At 43.6% G+C, this 14,654-nt stretch overlaps 1 protein-coding gene across 1 annotated transcript in view; it reads right to left on the reverse strand.

Moving 5' to 3' along the window:
- syne1a (spectrin repeat containing, nuclear envelope 1a) overlaps positions 1-14,654 on the reverse strand; it is a 128,779-nt gene that overhangs the window by 4,641 nt on the left and 109,484 nt on the right. The window contains exons 123-143 of the mRNA XM_026193858.2: positions 14,463-14,617; positions 13,387-13,534; positions 13,171-13,265; positions 12,835-13,069; positions 12,385-12,579; positions 11,073-11,198; positions 9,737-9,892; positions 9,346-9,504; positions 8,966-9,132; positions 6,107-6,269; positions 5,319-5,506; positions 4,974-5,124; positions 4,253-4,435; positions 3,973-4,110; positions 3,638-3,829; positions 2,805-3,123; positions 2,216-2,284; positions 1,727-1,860; positions 1,105-1,231; positions 816-1,027; positions 353-559 (exon numbers count right to left, since the gene is read on the reverse strand). Of these exons, the coding sequence (XP_026049643.2) occupies positions 353-559; positions 816-1,027; positions 1,105-1,231; positions 1,727-1,860; positions 2,216-2,284; positions 2,805-3,123; positions 3,638-3,829; positions 3,973-4,110; positions 4,253-4,435; positions 4,974-5,124; positions 5,319-5,506; positions 6,107-6,269; positions 8,966-9,132; positions 9,346-9,504; positions 9,737-9,892; positions 11,073-11,198; positions 12,385-12,579; positions 12,835-13,069; positions 13,171-13,265; positions 13,387-13,534; positions 14,463-14,617 (3,519 nt within the window). The remainder of the gene's footprint in view (positions 1-352; positions 560-815; positions 1,028-1,104; positions 1,232-1,726; positions 1,861-2,215; positions 2,285-2,804; positions 3,124-3,637; positions 3,830-3,972; positions 4,111-4,252; positions 4,436-4,973; positions 5,125-5,318; positions 5,507-6,106; positions 6,270-8,965; positions 9,133-9,345; positions 9,505-9,736; positions 9,893-11,072; positions 11,199-12,384; positions 12,580-12,834; positions 13,070-13,170; positions 13,266-13,386; positions 13,535-14,462; positions 14,618-14,654) is intronic.

Consider the following 14,654-nt stretch of genomic DNA (forward strand, 5'->3'; position numbering starts at 1 on the left):
GAAATAAAAGACTTTTCAATAACAAGATAATTGGTATTTATATATTTTTTAATATATTTAATATATGTGTGTGTTATATATTCACTGTACACACAGTGAATATATGTGTGGGGGGGGGGGGGGGGGGGGGGGAGTCTTGAATTTGTTGGATAGGTCATTGAAGAAGCGATAGGCTTCCAGGTGAAAAGAGATTGGCAGAACAGGCAGCGGGTCAGAATTGAACCCAGGCTCCTGCAGTTGGCTCTAAGACACGTGGCTCCCTGCTCAACCGCTGTAGCACCGGATATTTTTACTGCTGTAAATTTGTAGAGCTTAAAAGTGGGCTGCCAAAGTTAGTGTGTGCTTTTAATACCTGGCACTGCATCAGTGCCCTCTGCAGCTCCTCCCTCCAGTCCTCCAGTGAGGCGCCGAGCCGGTCCCAGCGCGAATTCATCTCCTTCAGCCTGTCCCTCAGCTCCCACGCCTCCTCAGAGTCGGGCTCTGATTGGAGGAAGTCAGCACTGCTCAGGTTGATGGACAGGACCTCTGCCTTGTGAGCATCCATCCCCTTCTGCAGCTCCTGTATGGAAGAGAGGTGATTAATTATAGAGTGCTGGAGCAATGAGCCAGGCATCAGAGAGAGGAAGCTGAGAAAGATGTATTTATAGCACAGTGACATGCTGCTTTCTAGTAATCGAAAACTAGTGGAAATACCTAAATGTGAGTGTTTGGGGAAGGAGGAAAATGTCAGCATACTGCGCTGGAAGTTTGACAGGTGACTAAATAACCGCAGATTTGTTGGACTTTCTGCAACGCTGCACTCTGCATGCACCCACCTTGAGCTTCTTGATTCTCTGCTGGATGGTGTGTATGTCAGTGCTGAGATCGAGGCCTCGCAGTTGGCTGAGTTCAGCCTCCGAGTGACCGAGCCAAGCCCTCAAGGTCTGCAGATCTGAGATCAGCTGCTGCCACTGCTGCAGGTTCTGTTTGTGTTTATGCTTCTCACTTAGAGACTGAGCCTCGATCAGCTCCCAGCGCTCAATCACACCTGGAGGGAAAACAAATGATGGAACCACAGCCCACACAGTATCTGCAGTGTGTATGTGTGTGTTTGTGTTTACTGACCGGCGCTCTGTGTGTCTGTGTTGGTAGGGTTGGTGAGTCCCGGCATCTCATCCTCATCTTCGGTCAGCTCTCCTTCTGCTCTCTTCACTGCGTCTATGCTGCTGCGACACTCTCCCATCAGACGCATCTGTGAGGAGAACATGAGCCACATGGCATTTACTGCATTTACATCACGCTTTAAAAACCTTTGTTTAAGAATAAGAAGAGAATTAGGGATAAAAATCCTGCATGTAGCAAGATGCAATCCATTTTAAAGTAACACTGATCATGATTAACTATTACATCACTACTGGACTTTAGTTGGGTTTTTTAGGGCATTTAATCTATCATTAAGATCTAAATGTATGATCTAAACCTTCATATGACAATGTTATAGTTTTTACCACTCATTGTTTGTGTCAGTCTAGTGGTTAAACTATTTCCCTAATGTGCAGAAGATCCCTGCTTTGAGAGCAGAAGGGAACACAAATCCCTGGGAGGCTTTGTGTCAGTGCAAAAGTCTGCACACCCATCTGCTGCTGTGACCCCCTTTAAACAAGGGAGCAGCTGAAAGAAGCTACTACTGCTGCTATTCATCATTTATGTTGCTTTAAGACATCAAACAAACACGAGGAAGACTCACGTAGCCCATGTAAGTGGAGTCCACATCGGGGCTGACCCGGTTGGCAGTGGCTTCTCTCTGCTGGAGGTGATACCGCCCTGCGTCCAAAGCCTGGTCCAGCTGCCTGAGACTGGCCTCCAGCTGGCCTGGCTCACCTGCACAAAAAGCACAAGCAGATCTACATAAACAGAGAAGTAAAAGTTTCAATAACACAAATCTTTATTAGCATGCTTGTGGTGTTGAATGGGGCTGAAATGGCATGCATTAGTCTGAAACGCAACATACCGGCAAGCCATCGCAAACAAGAGCTCAGTTTTATGATATTAGATGTGACACAAATGTGGACGCACACTACTAAAAATGCGGTGGTTATTCAGTGAGTGAAAACTCATGCCTGCATGCAACTATACAAAGATTTATCTAGATGGTTGGACATCCAGCCTGTTTAAAAAACAAAAACAAACGTGATTTAGTTGACGGCATGCGCTTCTAACTCGTGCTGTTTCCTACCAGAGGATGATTTCAGTGTTTTCTCTGTCAGTTTTATATAGGCCTCTGGGCTCTCTGGGATAACTACATCTGGGAAGAGACATACAACAGACACTACTTACAATGCACACACGACTCTGAGGGATCTCTGAGGGATCTCTGTCTTCGATTGAATTAAGTCTTTAACTATTTAACAATGAATTTGTAGTGATTCCAATGACAAGTGTTTACGTGTGAGCTCATTTTGTGCTTTTCTTATTTATAAAAAATATTATAGGTTGTGTTCTTGCCTGCAGACAAATGTCACATGTTAAGCTGCTCTGCTGTAAAAAAAAAACAAAACATGGTACTTTCTAGATATTTATTTATTTTTATTACACTGAATTTAATTGACATAATTGAATCTTTATTAATTTTTCACATCCACCCCTCTGCTGACAGGGCAAATGTGTGATGTCATCCATGCTGTTACTGCAAAACTTTAAACTATTTATTCTATTAAAGTCCTATCCTATTATATGTATATGTGTATATATGTACTTAAGCAAGTCCATCAAAACTGTTTATTTCTGGGAAATGTTAAATCAAGCTAATCATCCATCAGACCAACCTGATAGTGCTGTGGCAGCCGTCCTCATATACTCATCCTCGTCCTCTTGCCCTTGGCTTCTTTCCCCATTGCCTCGTCCTGAGGGGCTCTCCAGGCCTCTGCTCAGATCGTAGTCGTGGTCCCACTCTAACGGGATGGAGTCCACGCTGGCCGGGGTGTCTCTGCCTGAGCGGTCGGCCCGGACGAGAGCCACAGTGCCCGAGGCTGGACGCGCTGATGTCCGGGGCAAAGAGGAGTCGCTCCACTGCATTTCAGAGAGGTCTCCTCCATCCTCCATGTCCAGCTCTCTGTCTGAACCGTCGAGCTCATCGTCTGCAAGCTGAGTGAGACAGGCGAGACGAGAGATATAGTTAATGTTGCAATTTCAAACTAAAACATGACAGAGTGCAGTTTCTAAGGACTAGGTAGGTGAGCATGTGTATTGAAATGTTGACATCCTAACAATCATGCTCAGTGTCTTTGTCCGGCATGTTTACACCATGTCAGGAGTGTGAAGATGTGTTTATTTTAACATCTTCAGGTCCTGGAAATAAGCAGAAGTGCAACTTGTAAATACAAGAAAACTAAAAACAAAGGAAGTTGCCACTGCAATGAGAGTTCATGCTTCATTTCTGACATTTCAATAGGACATGTTTTTCACATTAATTAGAATTTGCTTCACAAAAACACATCTGCTTGCACTTTCATTCAGACTGTTTGCCGCGTACCCTTTGACTCAAATCTGCCCTGAAAGCTTTCTGCATGTGGGGTAGAAAATTCTTAACCTGCTCCTAAATATTGTCGTTAGATGATATTCAGAAATTCGGCAGGCTAGCTTTCTTATTTTTACTTACAGGGAGTCGTGTGAGTTTCTTGTAGTATCTGTCCACTCGTCCGAAGACCTCCTGACAGTATCTTTGCAGCTCCTCCAGCTCCTCCTCGATGACAGCTGCATCCAGAGGTTCACTCTTCTCAATCAGAGCATCACCCTGCCTGAACACCAGCTCGATCTTCCCCGTGTTCAGGTAGATCTCCTGCTGAAACGCCTGTTGAGAAACACGTTTTGTTTTTTTTTAATTTACCCAAAATTAACTAGACCTGTCAAAAGCAGTTCTCAAGTATTGTGATTTCATCAAACAAGAGAGAAAAGACAATAGTATGCTGCCATGCACTCAAAAAATCGTCTTACCCTGAGCTGTTTGATTTTGGCCTGTACGTCACACTCGGAGAAGTGCTCTATGTTGGTGAGCTGTAGGTCCATCTCAGTCAGCCACACCAGGATGCTGTCACGTGCAGTCTCAAACTCCTCCCTCTGGCTGATGAAGTGCTGTGACAGACCAACAGCCATGCTTTATGATTTCAGATTTTGGATATTTGTTTTCAATAAAGCCAGTGCCCAGAGAAAGAAAAGAAATAAGCTCAATGGCAAGGGTGATTTCAAAAATCTCACTGTCCTCAAAGAAAGCTACCTTTAGCCTGCGTATGACTGCAGCCACCCTCTTCTGCAGGTTGTCCCATCGCCTGTTCCCATCGTGGACCATTTCCCTGAGACGGTAGGAGGAGTCTGTGCGGTTTTCCCGGGCCAGACGACGATACTGCTTGTTGATGAGCTCTAGCTGGGTCAGGAACTCCTGCACCTGACGCTGGAAAGCCTGCAACACACATAAGTCCAGAGGAAAACGGATATATATTACACTATACAAATACACAAAGATTACAGATGGTTATAATGGTTATATATGGTTTAAGTTCAGATGATATATCGAAAATAACAACTCTGAAAAGTGAAAGTCGCTGCAGTCGGCTAAAGACTTGATTCAAAAATAAACTTTGAATCAAAATCCTTAAAAAATTTGAAATTATGTCTAATTAGGCTCTTACATGTCAAATCTAATTAAAATCCTAAAATTTTACAATTCTACTACAATGAATTCTCTGTTCAGCCACAAGTAGGACAGTTGGCGAAGGCTCAGGCGAGTCAGCTAGCAGGAATGTGCACGTGCACAGTGACAGACAGCAGCAGCTGAGCAGACCAGAGCAAACGAGTTTCTGCAATGTGACACTCTTCTTACTTCTGTCTCGATCTTCTCACATCTATCACTGTATTTTAACTGTATAAACACATGCAACTTGTGCAGCCGAGGCTGACCTTTACTCTTTGTTGTGTGAATAAATGTTAAATATGCAAACCTCAAACTTCTTGAGCTCCTCTTTAGCGACGGTATAGAGAACTCCAGAGGAATTAGGCAGGGCTGCTGTTTTTTCTGAGGTCTTGAGCCAATCCTCAAACCTGCTGTAATCATCCAGGAACTTCTGCCACAACCTCCAAGTTTCTTCAATCCTGCAGAGAAACAAGTTACAGTATGAGGGAGGTTGAACGAGCTCACTAAATGTTCTGAAATCAATATTTGTCACTGTATTACTTGTATCAGAGGTGATAGCAAATTGTCATGATTCTGAAGCTGATTGAGGATTTGTTTGAATTTCAACACCAGTGCAGAATCTTGTTGCAAATTAGGCAGAAGATGCACTGACTTGAGCCTCCTCTCCATGGACATGGCGCAGATGTTCCTCCAGCGTCGGTCCAGCCCTCTGGTGGCCTGCTGGATGGAGTCGCACTCAGTCTCAGTCGAGCAAGCATCGCAGTCGTGCAGCAGGACTTCGCACAGGTTCAGCACCGACGCCACGCCTGTGCTGTGTTTCTCTATGTCCCTTTGCAGCTCCTGGAGAACATTCAGAATAATTACTTGATTTTCAGGACCCATCTCATAAAGTTTTCTGAGAGAAAGCAAGCTCCTCTGGCACCATAAATTCATTCAGATAAGAATCAGCCCTCCAGGCAAACTACAGTAAATCCATGTGTAAGATAAGTACATCTCTGGAAGAGGAACGAGGTTAGTGGGGTCCCAGAATCCAGACCAGATTTAGAGAAGCGTCTTGGCAGGAGGAAGTCTATTGACACCTACAGAGCACTGAACGTAAACAAACAGCTAGAGTCATGCTTTGATTTCCTCATGTGCTTCTGTGTCATTTTCCACCAACTTGCTTTGAGTCATACGGTCCTGCTATAATTAAGTCTTTGCAGAAAAAGACACACATTATACATATCTGCTTCTATGTGTTTGCAAAGGTGCTTATACATCTGAGCATTGCACTGTAGGTTTGGATGACCAATGCCTACCACATGCTGGCCAAGTTCTGTAAATTCAAACAAAGGATGAGCACTTGTTTTCTTTATTCTGTTTTTTTTATTACCTAAAAGGCCCGTGAACACATCAGTAAATTAGCCTAGTAAAATTTACGCGTGTGTGTCTGGTTCCCACCTGCTGTTGGTTGAGCTTCCTCTGAATCTCCTGGTCATCACAGGTGGTGTAGACGATGGGCTTGGACAGCTCGGTCTCAATGTGAGCGAGCCATGACCGAAGGCTGCTCATGTTTTTATCCAACTGCTGTACCGCCACCAGGGTTTCCCTCAGCTTCTTCACCCTGGAACAAAGTCAGAGAAGAAGTCAGTGTCAGTACTGGTACGACTGTAAACTGTAAATAAGGGAAATCTAACGGTTTGCTCAGGTGGGTGACAGCATATAATATAAATAATTTAAAAAAACTGAATATAAAGGAATATGGTGGTAAATTACACAAGCAGGCTTTAAAGAAGGAACTAACCAACCTTAGCATAATAGACTAAATCGAGTGTTATTTCACATGTGAGCAGATTCGAAGCCCATATGACAGCTGGGGACCATTTTGGATCTGTAAGTTCCAGACATTTTCAAACACTGACTCCTGCAATCTAGTGCTGTTTATTAGGTGGCATCCAACTACAAGTTTTGTTCAGCAAGTGCAACATTCAGCACCTCGCCCTGCAAAGCAATGCAACCCTGTCTGTATGTCACCACACGGACGCAGTAAGAACGAGCGGCCGCTCTTTGTTGCATAAACATACCGAGGCCCATAATGTTCTAAAAATAGATGCATTTAGCAAGTCTCCTCCACCTCATATAAAGTCCATCATTACACGACTGGCTGCACTGGGGTATGCAACCTGCAGCTGGATTTTGCTTTGCATGGGGTGCTGCATGATATCAGTTGCACACCACATCTCCACTTCCTAAACCTACCGTCACACTTGAAATACTATAGGATAAAACAGCTTGACTTTTTACATCACAGGGAAATAAAGTGAAGAGCTTTACAAGTAACCCTCATCAATGACAGACTGCAAATAATTCAAATAGGTAAACATTTGTTTAACTTGCTTTTTGTATGTGTTTGCACAGCTTCACTGCTTCCATTCGGCCCAGATAAGATGTGAGCCAACAAATGATGCTGCTCTCACATGAACACCAACACACAACTGTCTTTTTGTTTTTAGCCTCCTCCTGAAAAATACCAAGTAGCTAAGACTTAAAAAATATTATTAGCACAAATTAAACCAGATGTGCACTCATGAAGCTAAAATACTTGGGGCAACAAAAACCTCTATATTAGGCACTAATGACCTAATTAAAATATTATTTATATGCACTTCTACAAACGGTAGCAGGAGTATGTCAAAAATGCAACATAATGCATATGATTTACAAGAGAAAACAACATTTTTGAAAAAAAATATAAATATAAAATATAAATTGCAATATAAATTCTTAAGGTCATCCTGCCTGCTGACATCGCAGTCGCAATCCAGCAAATCCTCCTCGCTCGTGCATCCTTCCATATTATCCGTACCCAAATCCAAAACCATGGGGGTGCGGGATTCCTAAAGACAATCTTAACCTTAGGAAGTGTCAGTCCAAACGCTCTGTTTCGTCTCTGAGCAGCACATGGGACTTTCTCTCAACTCTGTGTGTACAGAGTGGGAGGGCCAGCAGGTAGTGGCAGGGTGGCACAACTGTGACTTATCAACTGTTGCTCTCCAAGGTTAAAAAAAGAGAAGCTCCAACAGATATGTGTGTGTGTGCTCAAGTGCGAGTGGAGTGACAAGTGCTGCTGTTTCTAAAAAGAGACTTATAGTCAGAGGCATGTGCTGCAGAGCTGGACTGTGCTGGAATATCAGACACACAGTGTGAACGGCAGTAAGGACTGTAAACTTTGCGCTTGTACACGCAACTCGATGGACAATAGGACAATAGTAATAAAACATGGCTTCCACTGAAAAGACAAAATCCAAAGACTATGAAAATGTTAACTTACAACACATTCTGCTCAGTCTGTGAGAGGAACAAGGTCACTCTTCGTGTTTTGTTTTAGCAAAGGAAGGATATAAGAAACAAAGAGTCTGCAGCTGTCTGTGTGAGGTTAGAAAGAGTTCTCCTTTTCCTCCCTCCCCCAGTACAGTCCCAGAGGGGAACTGCCGGAAGACAGCAGACCGGGGCAGCTAGAGGCAAAGTTTGGGCCAGGTCACTTTCAATTCACTAATCCTACGTTGCTTACAGTTCTAGTTTCAGCGTGCATTTTTTAGTACCTTTCATATCAGCACTGAAACATAGTGGAGGAGTGATGAGGAATGTGACCTCTCTCTCAGCTTCACTAAATGAATGCCCCACTGATGCTGGTAAGGAAATTCCTCAGCAGCACTGTGGGAAAATTAATTCCCCACAGGCTCCAGTTCAACTAGTACCTCCTTGTTCCCACTAGGGGCCAGATTTACCACAGCATTAAACTGGGTTTTGGCATAAAAACTGTACTTTTGGTATTTACACAAAAAACACATGACAAGCTTGAGTGAAAGCAATGGGAACTGATCCTGTTGCATGTATTTTTAGGACTTCCTTTCTTTAGGGGCAAAATATAGGAAGGAGAACATATAAATCATGCAAACTGATTTACTAACATTTGTAACACTTTTGCAATTTACTAATTGCACTGATATTTTAAAAAAAAAAGCATGTCTTTTTTTGCAATTGATATTGAAATGACAACAGCACAACTTCTATAAATCACCAATAAAACTAACCACACCTATGGGTGCTATTTAGGGACTGCACTCACATGCTAGTTTGCCCCATTTAGTAAATCCGGCCTGCTTCTTATCAGCAGTAAAAAACATTTAATTCAACATAATGTCCTGGTATTGTCCTGACACTGAAAACTGTTCAAACTTTAAGACAGCTTGGGAAACCTTTACTATTTAACTTTGTGATTTGGACATGGACCCTTCCTTTCAAGTCTCGTACACCCACCTGGCTGCAATGAGATCCAGCAGGTGTTGCCAGCGCTCGCTGACTTTGTTGAGTTTGTGCTGGATTTCCGTCGCCTTGCTGTCTTGGCTGGCCCTGGCCAGACGCTCACCCATAACCTGCAGCTGCTGCTTGTTCTCCTGAGCGACACTGATCTCCTCCTGGTAGTCCTGGTGTGCAAACATACATGAGGTTAACACAGTGAGGACTACAGCGGTTCAGTGCTGTAGTTTAGCTGTATTTTAGTAAGTCAAGACTGGCCATTTTCAGACTTCAAAACAAGCCAGACTCAACTCTTTCATTTGTCTGTACTCGATACTTCTGTATCAAAGCATACTCTTTAGTAGTTTCTTTACAAGTGCATTAGACTGTTTTGAAATTACCTTGCGCAGCTTTTCAATCATCTCATCGATACTGATGTCCCCATTCTGAGAGACTTTGCTCTCCATCTGTGTGAGCCACTCACACAGTTCCTTATTCTTCTCATTGAACACAGCCCACTCATTCAACTTCTCGCTCACCTGCTGCCTGCGCAGGGAAAGCTGAGGGGACACGGGTGGAGACAGGGACAAGAGAAGGGGTGAGAGTGAGAATATGTGACAAAAGCAGTATCAAAAGTGAGCATATCAAGAGAAAGAATATAACTGGTGGAAGATGAATTAAATAGAAATTAATAGGATTTTAAAAACAGAAACCAGACTGGAGCAAAGTCCTTAAAAAAAAAGACACAAAAAAATGGCAGACACAACAATGTGTGTGTTTGCGTGGATGTACCTGGTGGCAGACCTCCTCCCACTGGCGCTGTAGCAGCTGGAGGCGTTCTTGTAGAACTGTGATGTCATCAGCACTCACCACGCCCTCCAAAGAGTCTCTCAGCAGGAATAAGGAAGTAAGGTCATCGGTCCAGCCCTCCACGCTGCTCTCCAGCTCCTGCATCCATGACAACGAGAAATTAAGTAGGAAAAAAGAAGCAAGGCAAGCAGTCCCCACGTTCAAATGCAAAGACAGGAGAGAGCATGTCGAGAGGGTTGATTAAAGCAGGAAAAACCACAGAGTATGCCTGCTGAAGCTGAGCTGCAGCACCTGCATCCCCCGAAACACTAAGAAAATGCAAAACAGCAAAGTGACAATGAATGTTAGAGGAAGGCACGGTGCCAAATGCTATGATTCGACATTGGTTTACTGTAAATCCCTAAAATAACAGCAGCGCATTATATTCAATGCAAAAAACAGCTACATTCAAGGCTAATAGCAGATAAGGTAACAGAGGCATCCAACCTTGCATCTCCTCCTCCGTCATTGTGACGGTTTTGCTGTGCTGTAATCATTTGCAGACCCAGAGCATGTCTCCATTACGCAACTCACACACACACAAAAAGGAAGCACGCACACACACACACAGGGATGCTCTCTCTCTGTCTCATGCGCACGCACCCTCTCTCTCTCTCTCTCTCTCCCGTTCTCTTTCCCCACCCCCTTTCTCCTCAGCTGATTCTATGTGCAGCTACTCACACGGTCCTCCTCCTCCTCCACCTCCTCCCCCGAGGAGCAGCCGAGGACGTGTGATGCATGAAACATGACTGCATACACTATTGGGTGGAGATGAAGTAAAAGAAAAAAGAAAAAAAAAGAAAGATAGGGCCCGGGTCAAATTAAAAAAGTATTTAAATTAATAAAAGGTCACTTAAAAAAAAACAACTAAACAAAACAAAAAAAAGTTTCGTAAATGACATGTCAAAGGAAAATAAAGCTACCCTGACTACCGCACACAAGGTCACGCAATCAGACAGCAGACTGATAGAAAAGGGCGTTTTTTCTGTTTCTTTTTTCTTTTTTTTGTTCCTGCTCCGTCTGTTTGTCCGTTTATCCCCGCAGATAGATTAAAGAGGTAACGAGAGGACATGCCCGAGTTTGTTGATGTGTGAATGTTTAGACAGAGAGAGAGAGGGGGGATGTGACTGATGAGAAACAGCCAGTAGGATGGAGAGTGGAGAGGATCTACATATCAACACTTTCAGTAAAGCATTAAGCTAAAACAGAAAAATGAAGAATATTTAAAAGAGTGTGTATGTGTGTGCGAGAAAGAGAGAAAGTATCATATTCTCCTCACCTTGCATCTGATTTGCTCTGAGTGCAGCTCCTCATGGTGGTCAGGCAGAGGCACAGACAGCTTTCTCTTGAAGGCCCTCAGCTTCTCCAAAGACACATCTATGCCCTTCTCACATCGCTCCCAGTTCTATGCAAGCACACGCACAGTAAGAATTAGAGCAGAAAACCCCCCCCCCCCGACACACACACACATACAGTAACACACACACACCAACTGCAGACCTTCCCAATTTGCAGGGAAGTTGCTGTGTGTTCTTCTTGCAGCCATAGCAATGGCATCGCAAGCAGTAAAATGCAGAATACACAATTACAGACTAACAAGGACACACATCACAAGGCTGAAGTCAGACCACATCACTTACAAATGGCCCACTTAGCTCTGAAGCTCTCAAGTAGCAGCTCGAGAAAGAGTGATACAGCATAAACAGCTCTCTAACAAAAAACAGGGAGGTTCTGCTCCAGAGGACGTGGATTACAGCTATTTTTAGAGACTAAACAGCAGTCCAGTTTAGGATAAAACATTACAGTATTTGGTAAGCAGTGGAGAAAGGCAGCATACCTGAAGCAAGAGTCACAGTAAGAGAAGAGCCAAAACAAGACTGGAAATGCTACAGCAGCTGATTAAGAGCAAACCAGGGAAGACAACACAGATCACAGGGGAAAGAGTGTATGACGAAGACCTTCAATGAAAGAGCCAAAACCCCGGATGTGTCTTTAAACTGCGTCACTTAGTCCCGTTTTAAACAGGGCACTATCACAGCTTCTAAAATCCACCTCGCTGGGTTCAAATCATTACAGCTCACTGCAGTGTCTGCAGTCTGTGTGCGTGCCTGTATGTGTGTGTCTGTGTTTGCCCTGGGCTGGCACTTTTTTTTTTTTAAATCTTGGTGCCATTTTGTGGTGCTTGAGCCTGAGTGTGTGAGCAGAGAGGCTCAGCTATTTATATAAGGACAGAAGAGTGCTCCATCTCTGCACTTCGCTTCTTTTCAGGCCTTAAGGTGCAACGCTGCATAATTAATGTGACAACCTGGCTCCACTGTCCTATATGTACAACTGGGCATGCTCAATAAAGGCTCAGACGGGCCAATGCCCTTCAGCACCCTTCACAGCACCTTTCTACACTGCAGTATGTGGGAAACATGGCTTAGCCTACGTACAAGAAAGACTTGACGTTGTAAAAAACTAACTGCTGTAAAATCACTGTAACAATAACACTCAGGAAAACATGAACCAGATGGTGCTAGCAATCACGAGAGCAGGAAAAGAAAAGTATACTTTATGAAGATTAGTTATTCTCGAAGCTGGCGTCTGACCTTCAGTAAGCCCTGCAGCTGCCTCCTCTGCTGGTCCAGGCGATGGTGGGCATGCCTCCACCTCTCCTGAATCTCCATCAGCTCAGTCTGCAGTGTGGACTCCGCCTTGGCGTCCGCTGACAGCAGCAGACTCCTGCCGGCCTCTACGGTGAGGATGTAGCCTCCTTGCTGCCGCTGAAGTACTCGCTCCCTCAGCTGAAGAAGCAGACATGAGGCAGAGAGTTTTGTTATCAGATCAGGATTTTGATGTTTTTAGGTTAATTTAGTGCTCAATTAAGCTTTGCAGTTTGAAGAGTGAAAGGCTCAGGCTATAAAGTTTGTTTTTACAGTCTTTTTTTTTTTTTTTTACAGATTTCAAAAGAAAATTTTAAAATATCAGTACAAAGTTAGTATAAAAAGCAAAAGAGAAGATTTAAGTAATGAGGCTGTAAATGTCTTGCTGAAGCTTACCTGTATCTGATCTAGCAGGTTTCTGGCCTGCTGCAGAGCCACTGGTTCTCCTGGCTGATGCACATCTGGATCACGGGTCACTTCCTGTAGCCATCGGAGCAGCTTCTCTGCCATCTCCCGGTAGTTCTGCCACTGCCGAACCAGACTATCGATGATGCCTCGCCGCTGTTGTGCCCGCCTCACCACACCTTGCCACTGATTGCTCAGCAAAGCCAATTTTACACTGAAGTCGTAACTGTTAGCATGGCAAGAGAAAGAAAAGCGTGTTAGCGTCCCTCTGGCCTTAATTTCCCTGAAACTCCTAAAGAGATTTAGCAATTGTCTGCGTGCTTTTACCTCTTATCAACTTGTCCTTGGTCCAACAAACGATGCCCGTCACTTATGATGGAGTAAAGAATCTGCTGTCTGCTGAACATTTCTGCCTGGAACAACTGCACATGCACACATATGAATCAATAAAACACTGCACGCAATCAAAGAAAACACTAAACAGCATAGCAGCAATCCTTTAATGTAACACAAATAAGCTGATATATACAGACAACCACTGACCTCATGGTCTCTCTGTTGCTCCAGCAGACTCTGGTAGTTGCCTGAGATCTCAGCACCTAGCTTCTTCTCAGTCTGAGTCAGGAAATCCATCCAGGCCTCACACTTCTCAAGGAAACTCTGCTGCTGGAGCAACACCGACTGCAGTTTACTGGAGACGAATAGAGCCCTCATTAGAGACATTTACATCACCACAAAGAAGATCACTATAGCACTGTGTAGTCACAACTCTGCATGTTTCTACTATTAAATTCATCAAACATTTACAGTTTTCTATTGATTTTTTATGATATGGCAGGTTGTAATCTAGCATAAGTGAAGGACACATCTCTATCAGTGTCAGTGTAGCATCGTTTCCTTTTTATCAGCTTCTTTATTAAAAGTGTATGACTTTTGGGACCTTTTGTTCCATGAATCAACATTATTATGGATTTCAGATGTTTTCCAGGTCAGCCACTTATTTAATAATGACTAAGTGACTAGTTAAAGACTTAAATAAACACTTAATAAATGACTAACTGTGAAGTCAGACAGTATAAACATCTCAAGTTCAACAGTCTGAATAAAAAGACTTCGCCCATGTTTGTTACGTCCCCTTCAAACATGCACTCCTTTCGATAATATGACTTTGTTTGAACTGGTTGGCGTCATGTCTAAATGCTCGCTCTGGTCACTTTTGAGAGCAAACTCATCAGGTTGGTTCTACATTTACAGATCACTTTAAACAGCATGCACGTGTCACATGTCTCAGAATGCCCAGAATGCAATAACATGAGAAAAAACACTCTAGCACACTTGTATCCGCCTGCCATGCTGTAAGAATTAAGTTCTGACCCCTTGTATTTTATGCCCAGTGGCAAATATTTTGTATGTATCAGAGTTCATATCAAAGAAGCATGAACCTAAAAAGACAAATGCCAAAATGCTTTCAGTAAGACACTGATGAGCTCAGCCATGTTAGGGGTTTCCCACTGAAGTTGTACTGTATAAAAAAGGATCCCCCACAGCAGGTAGTTTGATTTGGCAGAGGTTTAAATTGGAGTCCCTTCCTGAGGCAACCAAAGGGGGATTTTTGGTACCTGAACCTCTCGGTGAGGTGAGCAGAGTGAGTGGCCCAGGCTCTGTTGAGACTTTGAAGCCGTTTAATGTCTCTGTCACTGACTGGTATTCTGTACACCATCTCATTAACACGTTCCAAGTCTGGAGATAGACTGCTCAGCTTCAACAGGTGACCCTGGAAAAGTATTATGTAAGTTAGAGGACACGTGACA

The sequence above is a fragment of the Astatotilapia calliptera genome, chromosome 15, assembly GCF_964374335.1.
Source record: "Astatotilapia calliptera chromosome 15, fAstCal68.1, whole genome shotgun sequence".
Taxonomy (NCBI): domain Eukaryota; kingdom Metazoa; phylum Chordata; class Actinopteri; order Cichliformes; family Cichlidae; genus Astatotilapia; species Astatotilapia calliptera.